This window comes from Gobio gobio (assembly GCF_949357685.1).
Source record: "Gobio gobio genome assembly, chromosome: 18".
Lineage (NCBI taxonomy): Eukaryota > Metazoa > Chordata > Actinopteri > Cypriniformes > Gobionidae > Gobio > Gobio gobio.
The window spans coordinates 38,435,572-38,456,123 of record NC_137111.1 but is presented as its reverse complement, the minus strand read 5'-3'; the positions used below and the strand labels follow the sequence as shown (position 1 = coordinate 38,456,123).

At 35.8% G+C, this 20,552-nt stretch overlaps 1 protein-coding gene across 3 annotated transcripts; it reads right to left on the bottom strand.

Annotated features, from left to right (window-relative positions):
* Nucleotides 1–308: 308 nt before the first annotated feature.
* Nucleotides 309–20,315, bottom strand: alox5a (arachidonate 5-lipoxygenase a). 3 transcript variants are annotated; one of them, XR_013818428.1, is made up of 15 exons: nt 20,094–20,315; nt 19,151–19,349; nt 18,983–19,064; nt 17,069–17,191; nt 13,407–13,513; nt 12,855–13,027; nt 12,629–12,775; nt 9,704–9,907; nt 9,527–9,613; nt 4,643–4,821; nt 4,402–4,523; nt 2,466–2,566; nt 2,208–2,378; nt 1,249–2,116; nt 309–1,133 (listed from the first exon to the last, which is right to left on the bottom strand). XR_013818428.1 is itself a non-coding variant. In XM_079842680.1 (14 exons), the coding sequence occupies exons 1-14, from the start codon at nt 20,241–20,243 to the stop codon at nt 1,937–1,939; spliced, it is 2,025 nt and encodes a 674-aa protein (XP_079698806.1). In that variant the 5' UTR covers nt 20,244–20,315; the 3' UTR covers nt 309–1,936. The 3 variants fall into 3 exon arrangements, 1 of the variants encoding a protein (XP_079698806.1); XR_013818429.1 differs by having other exon boundaries at nt 309–1,128; XM_079842680.1 differs by having other exon boundaries at nt 309–2,116.
* Nucleotides 20,316–20,552: the final 237 nt, after the last annotated feature.

Below are 20,552 nucleotides of genomic sequence, written 5' to 3'. Positions count from 1 at the left end.
TTTCTGCAATAACCTCCTGCTATTGCCAAATGCTAAAATGACGTAGACTGCTCTGAAGGTAAAACGTAAAATTTGCTTATTCTAATGGAACCATTAAAAGAAAATATAAATCAAATTGGGATATTTTATCTACTCAGTAACCAAACTGAAGTAGCCTAAATAATTTTAAGAAAAACTAATAAAGGAAATCACCATGAATCCTAGTGATCTGATATAATTTGGCTCTAATCCACAGTGGCAACATGACAAAACTGTATTGTAAAACATCTGCCAATTTATTCACAGAAGACAATTTTTCCAGAGTCATCAAAGCTTGTCTTTCAATTTATTATAATGTATCCAATATAGATATAACTATTAGACATTCATGACTGTAAAAGTAAATAATGAATCTTAAAATAAAAAAAGATACAATTCATCGGTTTCACACAATTTTCAAACAAACAAGCTGTTTCAAACTTAAGAAGTTCCCCCTGCGATGATCTAGAATGAAAATAATGTTGCCTAAATATGCATATACAGTGGAAAGAATTCAAACCCCTTCTTTCTTCAAATTTTTTTATGTTTTTGCCTTATGTTAAACTACTTTAAATTACAAATTTATTACAAAATTACACCAATCTACACTTCATACATCTTTATAACAAAGCAAAAAAACAGATCTGTTACAGTTTTGTAAATGTATTAAAAAGGAAACACTGAAATGAATACATTGCATAAGTATTCAAACCCTTAACTCAAAGCACCTTTACAGCCTCAAGTTATTTTGAGTATGATGTGACAAGCTTTGCACATCTGCATTTGGCGATTTTCTGCCATTCTTCTCCTCAGATCCTCTCAGGCTGTCAGGTTGGATGCGGATCGTCGGTGGACAGATATTGTCAGGTTTCTCCAGATATGTTTGATTGGGTTCAAGCCCAGGCTCTGGCTGAGCTGTCCATAAGCCACTCTTGAAGCTGTGTGTCATGTTGGAAGGTGAACCTTCTGCCCAGTCCGAGGTTCTGGATGCTCTGGACTAGGTTTTCATTAAGACTAATTCTATATTTTACTGTGTTGAGCTTTCGTTCTACCCTGACGAGTCCCCCAGTCCCTGCTGCTGAGAACCACCCACATAATGATGCCACCACACTTTACTATTGGGATCATAGGCGCCGATACCGTGAGTGCTTGAGCACCCGAGCACCCATGGTTTCGGCGCCTATGATTCCAATAGTAAAGTGTGGTGGCATCAAATGTTCGAGCACCCACAGGAAAAACACAAGATATTCTCCATTAATGTAAACCAATCGAAACATCTATTGAAATACGGGAATCTCTCTGATTGGTGGACCTCGCTCCTTGTAATATCTACCTTATATGAATGCAAGCCTTTTTAAAGTGTTGGTGGGTGGGGTTTGGGCACCCACCGGCAGAAACAAAAATCGGCGCCTATGGTTGGGATGATTTTTTGCAGGTGATGGGCAATAACTGGTTTCCTCCAGACATGATGATTGAGGATTGACCAGAGAATCTTGTTTTTTTACAGTCTAAGAGAGTCCTTTAGGTGCTTTTTTACATATTTCAAGTGGGTATAATTGTAATTATTTCAGTTTTTTATTTTTAATAAATTTGCAAAGTTATCAAAATCAGTTTTTTGCTTTGTCATGGTATGGTCTATGGAGTGTAGATTAATGCGGAAAAAATTAAGGGGTTTGAATACTTTCGGAAGCCCCTAAAAAAACAGCAAGTTAGGACATTAGTTGACATTAGGATAAAATAATTTGGCAAGAACTTTGTTGTACCATATTTTCTACAAAACTTCTCTTACATTACACATACTGTAGCAAACTATATATATAAAAATTGTTTCTTTTTCCCATTTTTATCCCATAAAACACTCTGATAAAACACTTTCTACTACCATGGCACGTCTGCATGGTTCCGTGCGACTGGTGATTCACACAGCCACACTGTTTGGGATCCTGTCTGGAGACAGATAGTAGTAAGGCAGCTTCTTCCCTTCATTTCGGCTCTTGATGACTTTGGACACTTCTCCCAGATTCTTGCGGAATTTCAACATGGCCTCTTTCACAGGTTTCTCGATGAAGTGTTCATCTGGATACATACCTAGAAACAGCTGCAAAAAAATCATACTTTTCAGAATCTGTCATTGTTCACAGAGCAGATCTGAGCTTGTATGTATTCATGTATAAGCACTTATTTCAGACCTCATTTTCTTGAAACTGACTGAGGGCCCACACAGCTCCCAGATGCCAGCAAGAGCGTCCTCGATCGGGCAGGCTCTCCACTATGTACTTCAAATCCACCTCACCCTTCTTTGTAGGAGGGGGTTTTCGCATGGTTGGGGGGGAATTTGGGATCCATGAACACCAATCAAACTGGAGTAAAGCGTCAGAACATGGATATTAGTGTTCATTTTACTTTACAACAAAAAATGCCAGAAACATCATAGTGTATAATCTCACCTGGCCAAAGTTTACAGAGGCATGTTGTGCAGAAGCAGTGAAGATGACGATAGTTAGATACTCCACTAGCTGCTCTTTGGTTTGTAAACTCTTGGGAAACTCTGCAGACAATGACAACTTGTCATCACAATAGGGTTCATTCTGAGGTCAGACACATTTACACGCAGGCCTGGAATTAAAGGCCTGTAGCCCTATAAATACTTAGAAGTTGAAGATTTGCTAACTAAAAAGATTTGTGGATCAGTTCACCAGCTGAAAAGTGAACTGAAAAAGGAACTTGAAAGTTACTGATAAGCATATTCTGTCACCAGTATACATTTAAGAAGGCAATTTGAAAATTAAAATGATGTCATCATTTACTTACCCTCATGTCATAACAAACCCATAAGTTAATTTTTGAAACACAAATGAAGATATTTTAATTAATATTTTTTTGAAGAGACACAATTATTCATATTTTATCAACGCACACATCAGATATGGTAAACGGAAGCTCAAGCATGTTCGCTTGACGTGCGAGAACCAATGGTTCATTCTCGTGTGTTACGTAGCACATTTGAGCTTCTGCAAGAACCAATAAGGTTCATTCTCGTGTGTTATACAGCACGTTTGAGCTTCCTCAAGAACCAATGAGGTTCATTCTTGTGTTACGCAGTACTTTTGAGCTTCCGCAAGAACCAATGAGGTTCATTCTCGTGTGTTATACAGCACGTTTGAGCTTCCGCAAGAACCAATGAGGTTCATTCTCGTGTGTTACGCAGCATGTTTGAGCTTCCTCAAGAACCAATGAGGTTCATTCTTGTGTTACGCAGCACGTTTGAAATTCCTCAAGAACAAATTAGGTTAATTCTCCTGTGTTACGCAGCACGGTTGAGCTTCCGCAAGAACTAATGAGGTTTGTTCTTGCGTATGAAGCAAGTATGGATGTGCTTGATCAATGTTTATATGTGAATAAATGCCTAAATTCAATCTATTCATCATATAAAGCGATAAAATCTATTCAGAAAAAGTGGACTTAACTGCTCAATTAATATGGATTAGGTTTACGATGTCTTTATGAACTTTTTGAAGCGTCAAAGTGGTAACTGCATAGACTGTCAATGGTGGGACATCTCTCAGATTTCATTCAAATATCTTAATTTGTTTTTCGAAGATGAACGAAAATCTTATGGGGTTGGAACAACACGAGGCTGAGTAATTGATGACAATTCTTTCATTTTTGAGTGAACTAACCCTTTAACCTCAGACTGTCTTTTTATTATACTGTATATAAAAACATGCTCACCCTTGCAAAAAGTGTATTTAAAAGTATTGAATGTGCCCTTGTGTGCTTCAAATTTACTGTATGTGTAGATAATATAATATTAATGAAATTAGGGCCACTTAAGTGTACTTAAAGAGTGTAAACTTTCATGACTGTTTCTTAACTTTTAAAAGGTATACTAATAATGTCAAGTTAAATGTTTTACTTTAAAATATATATTTGGCTTCATTTTGATTAAATAATCTTTTGTTTGTGCTTCAAAGAAGCACACTTATTTTGATGTGCTGACTAAAGCACATTTACTTGTATATACTTATTATGTACTTGGATATTACTTGTAAAATGTATCTATTTTAAATGACCTAAACTGCAACTTTGTCATTACAAATTTGTACTTATAAATATATTTAAATACAATGCATACACGTTTCAATAGAAATTACATTAAAGTAATTTTTTAGTGTATGATTAATGCTTGTCAGTACATTTAGCAGTACACTTTAACCATATTAAAGCACAATACATTTCAGCTAATTGTATTTACTATAAATACCATTATATTCAGTTCACACTAAAGTATATTCTTTCTGTAATAAGTACTGTTTATAAAGGTATGCTCAAGTGTACTCCTCTGCATAGTGCATTTTTGGGATTTGTGTTAAGCATATTTACCACATTGGTCAAAATCCTGCATTCCAAAGCTGCAAACATCTTTCACAAATGCCTGGATCTCTTCATCATCCTGAACTGTCTCATCTTTGTCATAGTAGATGTTCACTACATCAGTCACAAACCTAAAAAGAGATCAAATCAATATAAAATTACTAAACAAAAAAACAAGGTCTTAGTGAGTCTTTTCATTCCTTTTTACAATTGAATGTTTATTCTTATTTTTATCAGCTATGTAACGTACTCTGTTACAGCCTCCCAGACACTGCAGCCATCATCTCTATAGAAGTAGTAGGGCAGTTCCTCCTGGCTGTCCATGCCTCGTTCTTTTATGAGATCTGGGAAAACCAAGGACTTGTATGTGAAGGTTTTCATGGACCTCTGGACCAGTTCTACGTGTCCACCTCCACCTGTCCCATTAGCCTGTAAGACAAACACAGAGATACAGTACAGACACAATAAACAGTGCTGTAATACCTCCCTGAGACTTCACTAAAATGTTACCGGATCTTCCATCCAAGTTTTATACAATGGTAAATTACAATCTTAGTTTGTATCACTACTCTTAAAAATAAAGGTGTTTTTTTTTTGCATATATGGTTCCATGAATAACCAACCATAGATCCTTTCCATTGCACAAAGTGTTCTTTATAGTGGAAAAATTCAGGTTCTTCAGATTATTAAAATGTCCCTCACCTTAAAAAAATATGGTTCTTTTATTTTATCATGTTATTCACATATAAACATTCATCAACGCACACAACAGACATAGTAAACGGAAGCTCAAGCATGTTCGCTTGATGTGCAAGAACCAATGAGGTTCATTCTTGAGTTACACAGTACATTTGAGCTTCAGCAAGAGCCAATGAGGTTTGTTCTCGCGTGTCAAGTATGGTTGCGTTTCAGTTTATTTGCGCTAAACCGCTCAATTCATATGGATTAGTTTTACAATCTCTTTATTAAAGCGTCAAAGTGGTAGTTGCATGGACTGTCAATGGAGGGACAGAAATCTCTCAGATTTCATTAAAATATCTTGTTCAAACAAATTCTTCATTAAAAGTCACTGGACGGGATAAAAACAAGTTAACAAGACGTATTAGTGGTCACCTGCTCACCCTTGTGAAAAAGTGTACTTAAATGCACTTTTAAGGGTTCTTTATAGTGGACAAATTCTGGTTCTTCAGAGTATTAAAATATTTCTCACATTAAGAAAAAATATGGTTCTTTTAATAGCTGCTCGCTGAAAGGTTCTTTGGGTAATGGAATGGTTCTTCAATGGCATTGCTGCTTTATTTTTATAATTAAGAGTATGTGTTTGCACGTATCCAGACTGTCAGTCTGTGTATTAGACCCTTTCTGCATGTTACATCATTATACCAGTAGGTGGCGAGAAGTGGCAGTCTTTGTGAGTGAATCAATGAATCATTCACTCAGCTGATTTGTTCAAACATACTGATTCTTCTAGGAACAAAGCAAATGACTGTCTTTATGAGTGAGTTATTGAATTATTCATTCAACCAATTAATTCAACAACACTGGCTTTGTCCGAAATCGCATACTCTCTGAGTACGCTGTCCTACTAATCCGGACATATTCCATTCGTCATGTTGTCATTGTTATGCGTAATTTGCATCACTTCACTACCATTTACAAATCTCTCCCATGGCCTCATGAGATGGTAAAGTGTCCACTGGATGCGCACTTCAGAATCTCGCCGGATTACCTACTACTTGTTATTTGTGTTTGATTTGTATTGTATTGTATTACTGACTGTAATCAGAAACATTTTTCTACATTCTTAAACAACTCATCTTCCTTTAGTAATGTTTATTGGGAAATTCCTGAATAAAATCATTTAATAGATTTCTTGAAGTGCAAGAAACATGAACATGAGCAAGAATGTCACACTGCACACAGCCCATGTCTTCATCCATCAGGCTTGCAAAACACATTGCTCCTTTAGTAGGTGTGAAATGAGATGAAGATGAACAATTTTAAAAATGAGAAGCAACCCCCTGATAATGTTGACATTGATTATACATTGAGTTATTGTCGACAGCATAATCACCTGACCTGTGCCTTATCTCCTGCTCCCTTAATTACTAATCAGATAATTATTCATATTCCTGTATCACTATTCAATTTAGGGAATATAACTGATCTCCATTCAGTTTAGCCTGTTTCCACTGAAACACAAATGAAAAAAAACGTCTTGTGTTTATTGAGAAAGTGACTGACATGGCTATTTTGTGATATTTAAAGAGATTAAGGTCAGTTAGTATTTTAACATTCTTGAATGTGACTGTATGCATGACAACTGAATTGCTTGTTCTTAAGTATAATCATGCTTTCTTTTTCAGATTTCAGAGAACCCAAAGCAAAAGACGCAGTAGTCTGATGCAAGCCAGATTTTTAAAACCTGAACCGTTGGACCCCCTGTAGTTATAATGACATCAGACTTCTGAAACTAGTTTTATTTTTAAAGGTTGTAATACTTTTGTCCTATTTTTCTTTTTTTAAAGACGTATCTTTTATATCTTTTTTTGTCACTGATTGTGGTAAACTGTTAAATAAAATGAATTGACTCAACTGCTGACAAGGTGTCATTTATATTTTAAAAGATTTTCTCCAAATTTGAAATTGAAGTGTAGTTTAGGGTGACCATATTTTGATTTCCAAAAACCAGGACACTCAGCCCGGCAATGAGATACTCAAATGATACTCGAAGTTTACTCAAAGATTCCTTATTCATTTCAATACATTTAAAGTATGCCCCCTCTGTATGGATAGAAAATTGTTATATTAGGGCCAGGACAGGAATTGAAAACAGGACATGTCCTGGACGTTTGGTCACCCTAGTGTAGTTGAAATATTAATGTTGTTTCAACATTAACTTGGTACATCAGATGGCAACATTGTTTTATGTTGTCATTACATTTCAGTTTCAACAAAAGTGATCTAGAATCAACATCACATTGTAACATTAATCAAACGATATTACCATTGATTATTTTTTGTTAATTTCAGAGTCGATTCAACATCAGTGATGTAGAATCAACATCAGTGATGTAGAATCAACATCGTAGTGTAACATTGATTCAACAATATTACCATTAATTATTTGTGTCAATATTGTGTCAAAATTTCAATATTGATGTAACATCAGTGATATAAAATCCATCACAGTGTAATGTTGATTCATTACCATTACCATTACCATTTTTATCTCACCATTGATGCAACATTAAATGTGGGTGCAAACGTGATATTGAACTAACATCAGTTCATAATGTTGAATCAATGATATTATCATTGATTTGTGATTGAAATCTCAACATTGCTTCAACATTATCTGAGGGTGCAAAAGTGATGTGAAAGAAATACCACTTTGTAATGTTGAATCAATGGTATTCCATGATTTGTGGTTGAAATCTCACCATTGTTTCAACAGTGCTAAAGAGCTCTTGAAAAAATATCACTTTGTAATGTTGAATCAATATTATTACCATTGATTTGTGGTTAAAATATCAGTATTGCTTCAACATTAACTGAGGGTGCAAGAGTGATGCTAAAGCAACATCACTTTGTAACGTTAATTCAATGTAATTGGCGTTGACACATCAACACTGACTCAACATTGTTTCAATGATTACATGCTATCTGGGGTTTTTGCCTACTACATAGGGAAGTAAGCATATTCGGATGCAGCCCGTCTTTATGAATGAGTCATTGAATTTCTGATTCAGCCAATTCTTTTATCAATACTGATTCATTCAGGAATAAAACAGTAAACATCTTTATGAGTGTGTCATTGAACCATTCATTCAACCGATTTGTTTTTAAAAAATCATTCAGGAGCAAAACACCCCAACTGTGTATTGTGGTGGAAAGTGCACAGTTAATTCTAAAAATGTTTTATAAAAAATTCAGTGTTTATCGGAGTGGTCCAAGACCCTAATGACTTTTGTCGCACTTGAACCACGAATAGACACAAAAAAAACAATTGACTGGATTCAAGGAGTTTTGTGGTTGAAATGAAAAAAGTAACAAATCCGTTCCCTCGTGGGTCCATTTGACCCCCATAGGAATGAATGGAATGCGAGGGATACTTTAGTACACATAGAAAAATATAAGAATTCTCAAAATTCAAACTAAAAATGCTAAAACTTTACCAAAAAGTGATTTTATAATGTCTACATGTGTATCTAAATGCATACGGAAGAGAAACTGACTTTAGGACCCAGTGGAACAGCTCATTTGCTCCATATAGAGCTATAAGGCCATATAGTGGCAAGATTCAAGAAATATCATGCTATATTATTATTTTTCCACAAGAAGTCGGCAAAGACACCCAGTGTAAGATATTTTGAGCTGAATTAAAAGGGTTAATCATGAAATTGTTATTTTGTTATTTATTATAAAGGTTATTTTGAATTCAAGTTGAAAGAATGTGAAGAATGTGCTTAAATTAAAATTTATTTATTATTTATTGTTAAAATCTAGTAATTTAAAGGTAAATAAAATAAAAAAATAATTTGCAATTTTTTCCCAAAATTTGCATTAAAAATATTATTAAAATGAAAGGAAATAAGCTTTTTGGATATAATTTTAGGGCTTCGGGTCATTTTGACCAGCGAGGGAAGGATTTGTTACAAAATGCAAGGAAAGGATGAGGGTTAATATTAACAAAATACATTTACACAACAATTATTCAACACTCTCTATAGTTAAAATAACAAATATTGCTATATTCACAATATATAGTGATAAATTACACTGTCAACAATGAGAAAATACACTACGGTTTAACACTTTAACACAATTGTTTTGCAGGCAATGTTATTTTATTACCATATTATATTAAACCTACACCAATACTGTGTATTTGACTTTCAACAAGACTTTGCTGTAGAATGAAGCAATTTTGCTGCATGAAGTGGACCCAAGGCACAACTAAACATACGCCATAGGTATGCAACTTGCCTCAAAATTACAAATTGCATGCTTTTGTATTTAGAATTTACATTTACAAAAATAGAAAATGGTCCGCAACAGAGTAGGCAGAAAAACATTCTAGGCAGAGTTTGCTTATTGAGGAAGTGAACTAAGGAGGAAGAGAGAAGCTGACCTTGTCAAAAAGTCCACACTCACAGATGAGCTGCTCACGAGCCTTGGTGTTAATGGCAATTGTAAAACGGATGTGAGGTAACAGCAACTGGAAGAGCAGAAGATGCCTTTAGAATGTAAACTTAACATTGCATACCAACTTAATAGAATCAATTATATAGAGAGAAAAAGAAATTACCTTAAAAACAGGATGAACTGCAGGCAGTTGTCTGAACATGGCTATGCCAAAGACCTCGGATATCAGATGTGTCCGGAGAAGATGTGTGACTGTCTGGTGTATGTGGAAGTCCGAAGATCTCACCCAGGTCTTGGCCAACAACCAGTCATACTGATCATCAGTTGGAAGGAAGATGGGATTATCCTCTCCTGGTGTCTGACCCAGCTGTGCAAATGAACTAGAGGTCATTTTAAATACTCCCCCTTACCTATTTTTATAGACAATTGCAAAAGCCGTGGTTTTTTAAATTGTGTAAGGGGGTGCGTGTGAGACTTCACTATTTGTCCTATCCCATTCACTCAATATATGACTAATCAAATCAAAATGACTTGCATGACTTCCTTCCTTATTTTCCTTGCATAAAGCTATGAAATTTAATGTAGCGCATACACCAGGGTTCCTAAAATCCGGCCCCTGCCCTGCAGAGTTTAGCTCAAGCCCAGGTCAAACTTACCTGCCTGTAGTTTTCTAGCAATTCTGAAGACCTTGATTAGCTTGTTCAGGTTTCTTTGATTAGGGCCGGAACTCTGCAGGACAGTGGCCCTCTATGGCCAGATTTGAGGAACCCTGGCATACACCATATGGTCTATTTGAATGTGTTTGATGCTTGACAGTTACAATTACCATCCTCTAATCCCTCATCAACCATAAACTTCCTGTTTATCAAAGCATTTTTTAAAAGCATGGTTGCCACAAACAAATATTAAGGAGCAAAACAGTTTTCAACATTGACAATAATAAGAAAATATTTCTTGAGCAGCAAATCAGCATATTACAATAATTGCTGAAGGATCATGTGAGACTGAAGACACTGGAGAGTAATGATGCTGAAAATTCAGCTTTTCACTTTGCAATCATAAGCAATGTGGAGAATGTTCTCCTGTGGAGAAAATCAGGTTTTAAATGTTGTTTATATGTCAATGTGGTGTTTGTATATGCTTTAAGACAAACCATTTGCAAATTCATCAGTCAACACCATCGCTGAGTATTTTCTCCTTAAAATGGCAGTGAACCAAAGACCGCCTGTTTCCTCCTGTGGCCCGCCACAAACATGTTACTTCTTAATCATTCTCTGGTTCAAACATATATGGCTGAATTAAACCAATATTTCCACTTTGCCATTGTGTAGCATTTACTACAGTTGACCGAGTGGATCATGTGGTGTGATTGAGTGTAGGTGTATATATATATATTAGTTTGGGTTATTTTCAAAGCCATTTTCTATTCCATCTTCTATCAACATTGATTGCTATGTATTTTTGCAAAAAGCATATACTGAAAAAATAACAGAACAATGTATACCAACTAGACATAACCACTAGACACATAACACGTTGTTCTAAAACCATCAGCCATTTTTTCAATGCACATCTAGGCCTGGTTTCACAGGCAGGGCTTAGATTAAGCCAGGATTAGGCCTTAGTTCAATTAGGAAATTTAGCTTTTATAAACATGCCAAAAAAACATTTGTGCATCTTGAGACAAAACAATGGACACTGATATATTTGAAGATATACAAGTTGCTTTCAGTTAAAACTAGGGGTGTAACAATATATTGTCACAATATATAGCAATACAAAAATGCAAAAATATGTATCATGGATAGTGACAATGTGTATTGTTAATAGTTTGCTTAAAAGGAAAATTATTATGCGAGGAAAAAAATTCACGTTTACAGACTTTTAGGGCCAGATTTACTAACACTTTACTAAACTTTTGGCATTAAAAACTACTGTCAGGATTTACTTAAGACACGCAGTGAAAAATTGCGCTGAAAAGATGTGGACAGAGTTATTTTTGCAGCTGACCTTATTGCAAATGCATTTGTAGGAGTTTCCCTTTCAAGGGGCAAAGTTTATGGGAGGAGAGTTTTTAAATGAATCACACAATGGGATTTACAAAGGTTTGCCCTTGTCAATTTACTGATGTTTGCGACATTATTTATCACCCCAAAAAAGCTAACTGGCAGATTGCGTTGGTAATTATGAAAATGATCCAGCTGCATCTGTGTTCTTTAATTTGCCCGTCGTCTTAGATCACACGCAGAACTTTCCACTCCCATCTGCGCTTTTTTGGAATTGCGCTCTTACGCTAATTTGCCCTGTTTTGTAAATCTGGCCCTTAGTGTCAGTACTACATTAAACCACTATATTGAATATGTATAATGTATAATAATAATGCAATTGGGAATTTTTTTATGTCTTATGTTACCAGTAAAGAGTGGCCTTCATAAAAAAAATCTGTATTTTCCGCTTCAGAATCACGGATATTTTTATTCTGGTGTCACCATTGTCCTGTGCATTGTGTTACCAGCACCAAGTCCAAGCCTATTAATTTCCACCCCAATGTAACACCAAATTTTGCATTTTAATCAACAGTACATTATTGTCAACCTTTTACCATATGTCTTGGTGTATCGCAATAATATCGTATCGTGAGTTCAGTATCGTGATATGTATTGAATCGTGACATGAGGGTATTGTTACACCTCTAGTTAAAACAGATCAAACATGCATTATAGTCTGGGACTAGGCTTAAGCCTTGTCTGTGTGTTTATTGTGTTTTTTATCACTAAAGCTGTTTTTATTATTTGACAGAAAAAGTTTAAAAAAAAAGTAAAAGATCGGAAAAATACATCAAATGTTTTTCATAGCACTTTTTCAATAGAACATTTGTCTGTTTGTCATATATTAAATTGCTTGAATTCGTCCTGTTTTGAATCACTTTTGACAAAAGCATCCACTAACTGAATAGTTTGACTAATTTCAAAGGGTAGCATGAGAGTGTGGGAAAATAAATGTAGAAGCAAAAAGATCTTATCAAACATTGTTGTGAAATCTGTCTAGCATGTTTCCAGCTTATGTGGTTGTTTTTATGTGTAGATACCTGAATGGCAATTGGCAGGATTTTGTTCTGAATGTTCTTATACAGCAGACAGATGGGTGCAGCCAAGTATTGAAGGGTACATGGGTCCGTAGCATTGGCGGTAACACCATCTAATAACTCATAGTCAGCAATAAAGATGTTTCCTTCCTGAAAAGCATAAACCATCACGTTGGTTGTTGCATGGTGAATTGGCACAGCATGTGCATGGCTCATGTGTGTTGCATACCTTGAGCTCTTCTTTCAGGGTGAGACCTCTCTCCAGACTGTTCTCCACAAGCTTTTGTGTGATTGGAAACTTGTCAGGAATTTCTGTGCATTTCTTGATGACCACTGGATTACAGCCATTCAAGAACTGGTATCCAAACATGAAGTCTTCCTTCCAATGCTGCATCACATACTCTGTGCAAGACACACAAGCAGGCAAATAAAATAAAGTTTGTGGTTAAGATATACATGAAGATACTTTACCCCACATAAATTATACACTTGAAACAGCTTTGTGCTTTAAAATTGTCACTCAGAACAATATTTATGGCATATTATTCTAAATTATAAAGAGTATAAAACCTAACATAAATCTAAATATTGTACATTTAACAGATATTTTATGAGTAAAACAAAAAGTTATGCTGCAAATTCCAAATAGGTGATAAATGCATGATAAGAGATTAAAGTGTTTGTGAGATGGACAGTTGTGGGTCATGTGCAATTCTTCAACAGATCATTACATAAATGTTGATACAGATATTGCAAGATTAAACATACTGGCTGTCCAAACCTGATATTGTGTTCTTAATTCTCATGAATATACGCTCAAAGTCTGCAAAATCCCCCCATGAGGACTGGAACATGTGCATGAACTGGTTTACGTAAAGATTCTCGATCCTAAGGAATAGAACACAACCAAAAAAAAAAAAAATTCATTACATATGGCCTATGATATATTATGAACAATTTTAGGCCATTTTCCACTTTGACACATGATTTTGGATAGCCTACATTGGTTAAAAAGAAGTACACTTCATTGCATGTTATTTGCCATTTTGAAAATATGTATTAAATGCAATTAGTTGAACTTAAGGGTGTTTTTGACCCACCTAAGTACATACTTAAGCACATCTTTATATGTAATTTCATAATTACTTCTATTGTCTTTAAATATATATTTCCGGATGTACTAAGTATTTATGTTAAACAAAAATATACTTTAATGACATTTCATGTACAGGGAGTGCAGAATTATTAGGCAAGTTGTATTTTTGAGGATTAATTTTATTATTGAACAACAACCATGTTCTCAATGAACACAAACTCATTAATATCAAAGCTGAATATTTTTGGAAGTAGTTTTTAGTTTTAGCTATTTTAGGGGGATATCTGTGTGTGCAGGTGACTATTACTGTGCATAATTATTAGGCAACTTAACAAAAAACAAATTTATACCCATTTAAATTATTTATTTTTACCAGTGAAACCAATATAACATCTCAACATTCACAAATATACATTTCTGACATTCAAAAACCAAACAAAAACAAATCAGTGACCAATATAGCCACCTTTCTTTGCAAGGACACTCAAAAGCCTGCCATCCATGGATTCTGTCAGTGTTTTGATCTGTTCACCATCAACATTGCGTGCAGCAGCAACCACAGCCTCCCAGACACGGTTCAGAGAGGTGTACCGTTTTCCCTCCTTGTAAATCGCACATTTGATGATGGACCACAGGTTCTCAATGGGGTTCAGATCAGGTGAACAAGGAGGCCATATCATTAGATTTTCTTCTTTTATACCCTTTCTTGCCAGCCACGCTGTGGAGTACTTGGACGCGTGTGATGGAGCTTTGTCCTGCATGAAAATCATGTTTTTCTTGAAGGATGCGGACTTCTTCCTGTACCACTGCTTGAAGAAGGTGTCTTCCAGAAACTGGCAGTAGGGCTGGGAGTTGAGCTTGACTCCATCCTCAACCCGAAAAGGCCCCACAAGCTCATCTTTGATGATACCAGCCCAAACCAGTACTCCACCTCCACCTTGCTGGCGTCTGAGTCGGACTGGAGCTCTCTGCCCTTTACCAATCCAGCCACGGGCCCATCCATCTGGCCCATCAAGACTCACTTTCATTTCATCAGTCCATAAAACCTTAGAAAACTCAGTCTTGAGATATTTCTTGGCCCAGTCTTGACGTTTCAGCTTGTGTGTCTTGTTCAGTGGTGGTCGACTTTCTGCCTTTCTTACCTTGGCCATGTCTCTGAGTATTGCACACCTTGTGCTTTTGGGCACTCCAGTGATGTTGCAGCTCTGAAATATGGCCAAACTGGTGGCAAGTGGCATCTTGGCAGCTGCACGCTTGACTTTTCTCAGTTCACGGGCAGTTATTTTGCGCCTTGGTTTTTCCACACGCTTCTTGCGACCCTGTTGACTATTTTGAATGAAACGCTTGATTGTTCGATGATCACGCTTCAGAAGCTTGGCTATTTTAAGACTGCTGCATCCCTCTGCAATATATCTCACTATTTTTGACTTTTCTGAGCCTGTCAAGTCCTTCTTTTGACCCATTTTGCCAAAGGAAAGGAAGTTGCCTAATAATTATGCACACCTGATATAGGGTGTTGATGTCATTAGACCACACCCCTTCTCATTACAGAGATGCACATCACCTAATATGCTTAATTGGTAGTAGGCTTTCCAGCCAATACAGCTTGGAGTAAGACAACATGCATAACGAGGATGATGTGGTCAAAATACTCATTTGCCAAATAATTCTGCACTCCCTGTATTTAAATATATTTGTAATTACTCTAATGATGAAACTGCAGTTTAGTCATTTTAAATATATTAACTATTATATTATGTAATATTGAATATCAAACTACAGTTGATATTATAATCAAGTACTTTACATGTGCTTTATGTTAGTAAACACAATAAATGTACTTCATTACAGTGCGCACAAAAGATTCTGATTAATAATGATTTAAAATGTACTTTAAAGTACAATTTTAAGTGTATTAAAGGGAAAGTTCACCCAAAAATGTAAATTCCGTCATCATTTTCTCACCCTCAAGTTGTTTTAAAACATGTATACATGTATAAATGTATAAATGTATACATTTAAAATTTTGTATACATTTCTCTCTTCTGCTGAACACAAAAGAAGATATTTTGAAGAATATTGGTAACCAAACAGTTCGGGTTATGGGCTGTGATTATGAGGCGTGTTTCAACCGAACCAGGAAATAAAATGCCTCTGCACTCAATTGGATAGACCTACAACCAATCAGAGCAACGGAGCGACGCATAGTTGTCAACAGAACTCAACTGCACGCACGCTGGAAGAAGTAGAAGAAGATGAGTGTAAACGATCTGTGCCCGGTGTTGTAAAAAAGAATTTAAGGATACACGGAGTACTTACCAACACGATCATCATTTTTGAGAGAAATAGTAAAGGTGAATGCATATACGAACAAGTTCTCAGTTTAGGATTAGAACGAATTCAACCCCAGCGCTCTTTGGTGACGTGCATGATTACGTTAATGTTGATCATCTGTCAATCATCGTATAAAGCCCGCCCTGACAATTTGATTGGTCCGAACAACTCTGGTTCGAGAATAGTTTCTCCACAACGGATCAAGTCCAGACCGAACTTCCCGACCTCAAATGTTGTGTGCGGGGCTAAGTTCGGCTGGCATCCAGGCTATCTTCTTTTGTGTCCAGCAGAAGAAAGAAGTTCAGGTTTGCAACAAATTGAGGGTGAGTAAATGATGAGAGAATTTTCATTTTGGGTGAACTTTGCCTTTAAGAAACATAGTCATAAATGTGTACGTTCTCTAAATACTCTCAAGTGGACTTTTATTTCATTTATATTATTTTAGCCGAAAGTCTAGTTTTTAAGAAGTTTTTAAAAAATGTACTTTAAAGATTTGATGTTCACAACAAGTGTTCACTACTAAGATAGCGTCCACTATTCAGTACAATAAAGTGCACTTCTTTTTCACAAGCGTAACCAAGGAAGTTTCTCACAGACACCCACATGTAAATTGCATGAAACTTTTTTTATTGTTGTTGTAGTAATCTAAGAGTAAATGTGTCTGCAGATATGGGTGATAAACATGTATATGCTTGTGACCAAGAAAGACACTTCTCAAAACTATTTATATCAACAACACAATCTACTGAAATTCTACTGCAATTTCCCCTTTTTAACAGTCACACTCTTACTGCAGGCAAACACAGTTCGGCAAGGCCTGTGCAAATGTATAATACCACAAGAACAATGCATGTGTGTATTCGCACCTTGTTAGAGATACATGCAAAACACAAACAGAGTTCTAAAAGATGCATGCAAATGTGCATAAACACAAACAGACGGTCCCTTTATATAAAAGACTGCACATACAAGTAAACATAATGTGCAGAGCCATCAAACGGAATGAAACTTACGCTTTGCTGTAGTTGAGCACAAAGTCCACTCCTTTCTCGCTGTCAAACTGAATGTCTCGTGGAAGGTCGCTGTGGGCTTTGGCATCTATACTCATAGGGAAGCCGGGATGCCACTCCTTCCATCTTCAACATGAATAACAACATTGTGTCTTAAAATTCAGCTCATTTACATACTGATTTATTGTCAGTATATAAAAACGGATTTCCTGGGTAGTGTGGTCATATATATGGTAATGATCATGGTATCATTGGCAGAAGTCCCAGATTCAGTGAGTAACTAGACAAATGCAGATTTCTGTTCCTATAATTAGTTTCCCTTCTTATAGGCTTTTCACTCTTAACCCTGGGTTATTTAACTCTCCTTTTAAAGAGATAGTTTACCCAAATAAAACTTCTGTCATATGTTGTTCTTCAAAATATCTAAATATATCAGAACAAAATATTTAGGCCTACTCTTTTGCGTTCCACAGAAGAAAAATGACAGATGACAGATGATGATAAGGTGGAGTCAAACAATGGTAGAAAACGTGTTAATTGAGTGTTGAGAGTGTTTTATTCTTACGGTTATGGTCAGAACAGTCTATTCAGGACAAACTGGATGGTACAATCAGGAATATAAATTCAATCGATGAGCAAGAGTGAGACAAAATGTCTAAATTCGAAATCACCCCTAAACCCTTAATCACTATTCCCTACGTTAGTCTACTAATACAGTCCAATTGAATCAGTGAATGAAAACGAGTGAATGAATTCGGACATCCGTTGAGTGTGCGTTGGCTGTACTCTCAGTATTGCGGTGCAATGTGGGATAGAAAGAGTGCACTCGATAACGTCCACTATGGTTTTGGACACCACTACAAATGGCTATCCCCTAAAATAACGCCCTATTTGAGGGTATAGGGGGCGAATTCGGATTCAGCTAATGTTATTAGCGTTTCAGTATCGATATGTCAATAGAAAAATCGGTAACACTTTACAATAAGGTTGTATTAGTTAACATTAGTTAATGCATTAGTTAACATGAACTAACCATGAACAACACCTCTGTTCAGCATTAGTTAATCTTTGTTAACGTTGGTTAATAAAAATACAGCTGTTCATGGTTTGTTCATGTTAGTTCACAGTGCATTAACTAATGTTAAGAAGATTTTAATAATGCATTAGTAAATGTTGAAATTAACATTAACAAAGATAAATAAATGCTTTATAAGTGCAGTTCATTATTAGTTCATGTTAACTAATGTAGTTAACTAATGTTAACTAACGAACCTTATTGTAAATTGTTACCGAAAAATCTATATTTTTGACAACACTACATTGCACTAGTTTAGCATTTCAGATGCCTTTAAAGACTACAACTGAAAAACGTATAGGCCGGTATTATATATATATATATATATATATATATATATATATATATATATATATATATATATATATATATATATATATATATATATATATATATATATATATATATATATATGGCCAATGCATTGGCAATACTGTACAGGTCATGCCAATAAAGCTTGATTGAAATTTGGATGAGAGAGAGAGAGAGAGAGAGAGAGAGAGAGAGAGAGAGAGAGAGAGAGAGAGAGAGAGAGAGAGAGATACTGTAGGCATCATAGATATATTGTTTTTATAATTTATATTCCTGACTGTATCATCCAGTTTGTCCTAAATACACTGTTCTGACCATAATCGTAACAATAAATCAAACTCATCACTCCTTTTAACATGTTTTCTGTCATTGTTTGACGTTTTGATTTCCCCTCAAACTATGAAACAAAATGCAGGGAGTGAAAGAAGAGGAAAATGAATGGTGTGTTGAAATCAGAGACTTGACCACATGTGCATTTATGAGGAAAGCATTTTTCAGTGGTTAACCGCTTTCTAAAAGTTGCATCAAACCTGTATATCTTCTGTCTCTGTTCTAGTTCTTTGTGCCTGTGTTGTTTCGCCACCCCGGTCTTGTCATGCTGTGGCAATCGAGCTGAAACACAGCAAGCGTTGAAACATTATATTAAGTTTAGTGCTCTATATTACAGGAAGAAATGTGCACAACCAATCAGAACCTACCCCTGCCATCTCTGAGGATCACCTCCTTGTCATCAACTAACCAGCGAAAGCAGGGAAACTCAATGTAATCTCCATAGGGCGTCTTCACAGTGACGTATTTGCAGTACCAGTCATCATGCACCCAGTATTTCTTCTTGTCGATTTTCACCAGCTCAATTTCACCCAGGTCCTCTCCCACAGTGATATCATATGAGTCCACCTTGCATTATAGCATATGTAAAATGTTATTTAAATGCAATTGATCAAAAACACACGCATAGTTTCAATCAACTGTATGTGTCAAAGTCTTAAAGTACATAATGTATAATCCTTTATATGACACATGCAATAGTAAACTTCAACTGTGACAATAAAGATGCTATGTTGTTATAAAGAGATTTTGTTTGATTTGATTAAAGTCATAAAGTCTGACATTAAATATGGGACAAAACATGCATGACATTTGATCAGACATTTTTAAAATAGCAATTTCCATTTTGATTCACCTATATTTTCCAAGCAATCAAGAAACAGCGTGGTCTTTATACGTATGCTTTGAGTCAAACTCTTCAAAAGGAGCTCAAAGGTCTAATATGCATATATAATATTTGCATATAGGGCTACACTTTATTTTAAGGTGTTCTTGTTACAGTGTAAATGTGTTATATTAATTAGGGATACACTTTATTTTGTTAATTTGTTACACTGTAAATATACATTTAAGTACTGAGTAATATTAAGTTACATGTACTTACTGTAGGATCAGGGTTTGGTTTAGTTGTATGTATTTATGCATAATTAATAGTTATTACTATAGTAACTACATGTAACTTATGTAACAACGACAGTATAAAATAAAGTGTTAAAATAATTAGCAACATGTACTATAAGGTTAGGATTAGTAAAATAAAGGGTTAGCGCATACTATAGTTGCATTCATAGGTAAAGACTGTTGGTATCTTACCGCTCCTCTCTCAAAGTCATTATAGAGGGGTTTATCCAGGAGGGTTCTCTCACTGCATCCCTCAGATCCCACCAGGGTAATGTAAATGTAGTCATCTGTCCCAGCAAACCACTGAGTGCCTGTGGCGACAGTCACTGTATAGTTGGGCATTTTTGTCAAGCTGGAGCTCAGGTCTGCAACTGAACTCGAATGGACTTTTCACAGACTGCATTTCCTCTTCTCTCTCACTCTCCCCCCCACCCCACCCTCTCTCCCATTCTCTCTCTAACCGACTCTCACAAGCCACAGACTTCACACATATCAGACGGAAATTTGTAGATGTGATCAAGGTTAGAATTGCGGTAGGCTTCACCCAAGTTAACTGCATCATGCACTTATTGATGATTCTGATTCACCTCAAAATATTAAGGCAAATCACTTGCTACGCTTTCTAATACAGGAACCAGTTTTGAAGATGCC

Coding starts and splice junctions, on each gene's coding strand:
- alox5a (XM_079842680.1), bottom strand. CDS start 20,243: ATGCCCAACTATACAGTGACTGTCGCCACAGGCACTCAGTGGTTTGCT. Junction 19,350..20,093: donor ATGACTTTGAGAGAGGAGCG/GTAAGATACCAA, acceptor CTATAATGCAAG/GTGGACTCATATGATATCAC. Junction 2,379..2,465: donor CCTCTGTAAACTTTGGCCAG/GTGAGATTATAC, acceptor GCTTTACTCCAG/TTTGATTGGTGTTCATGGAT.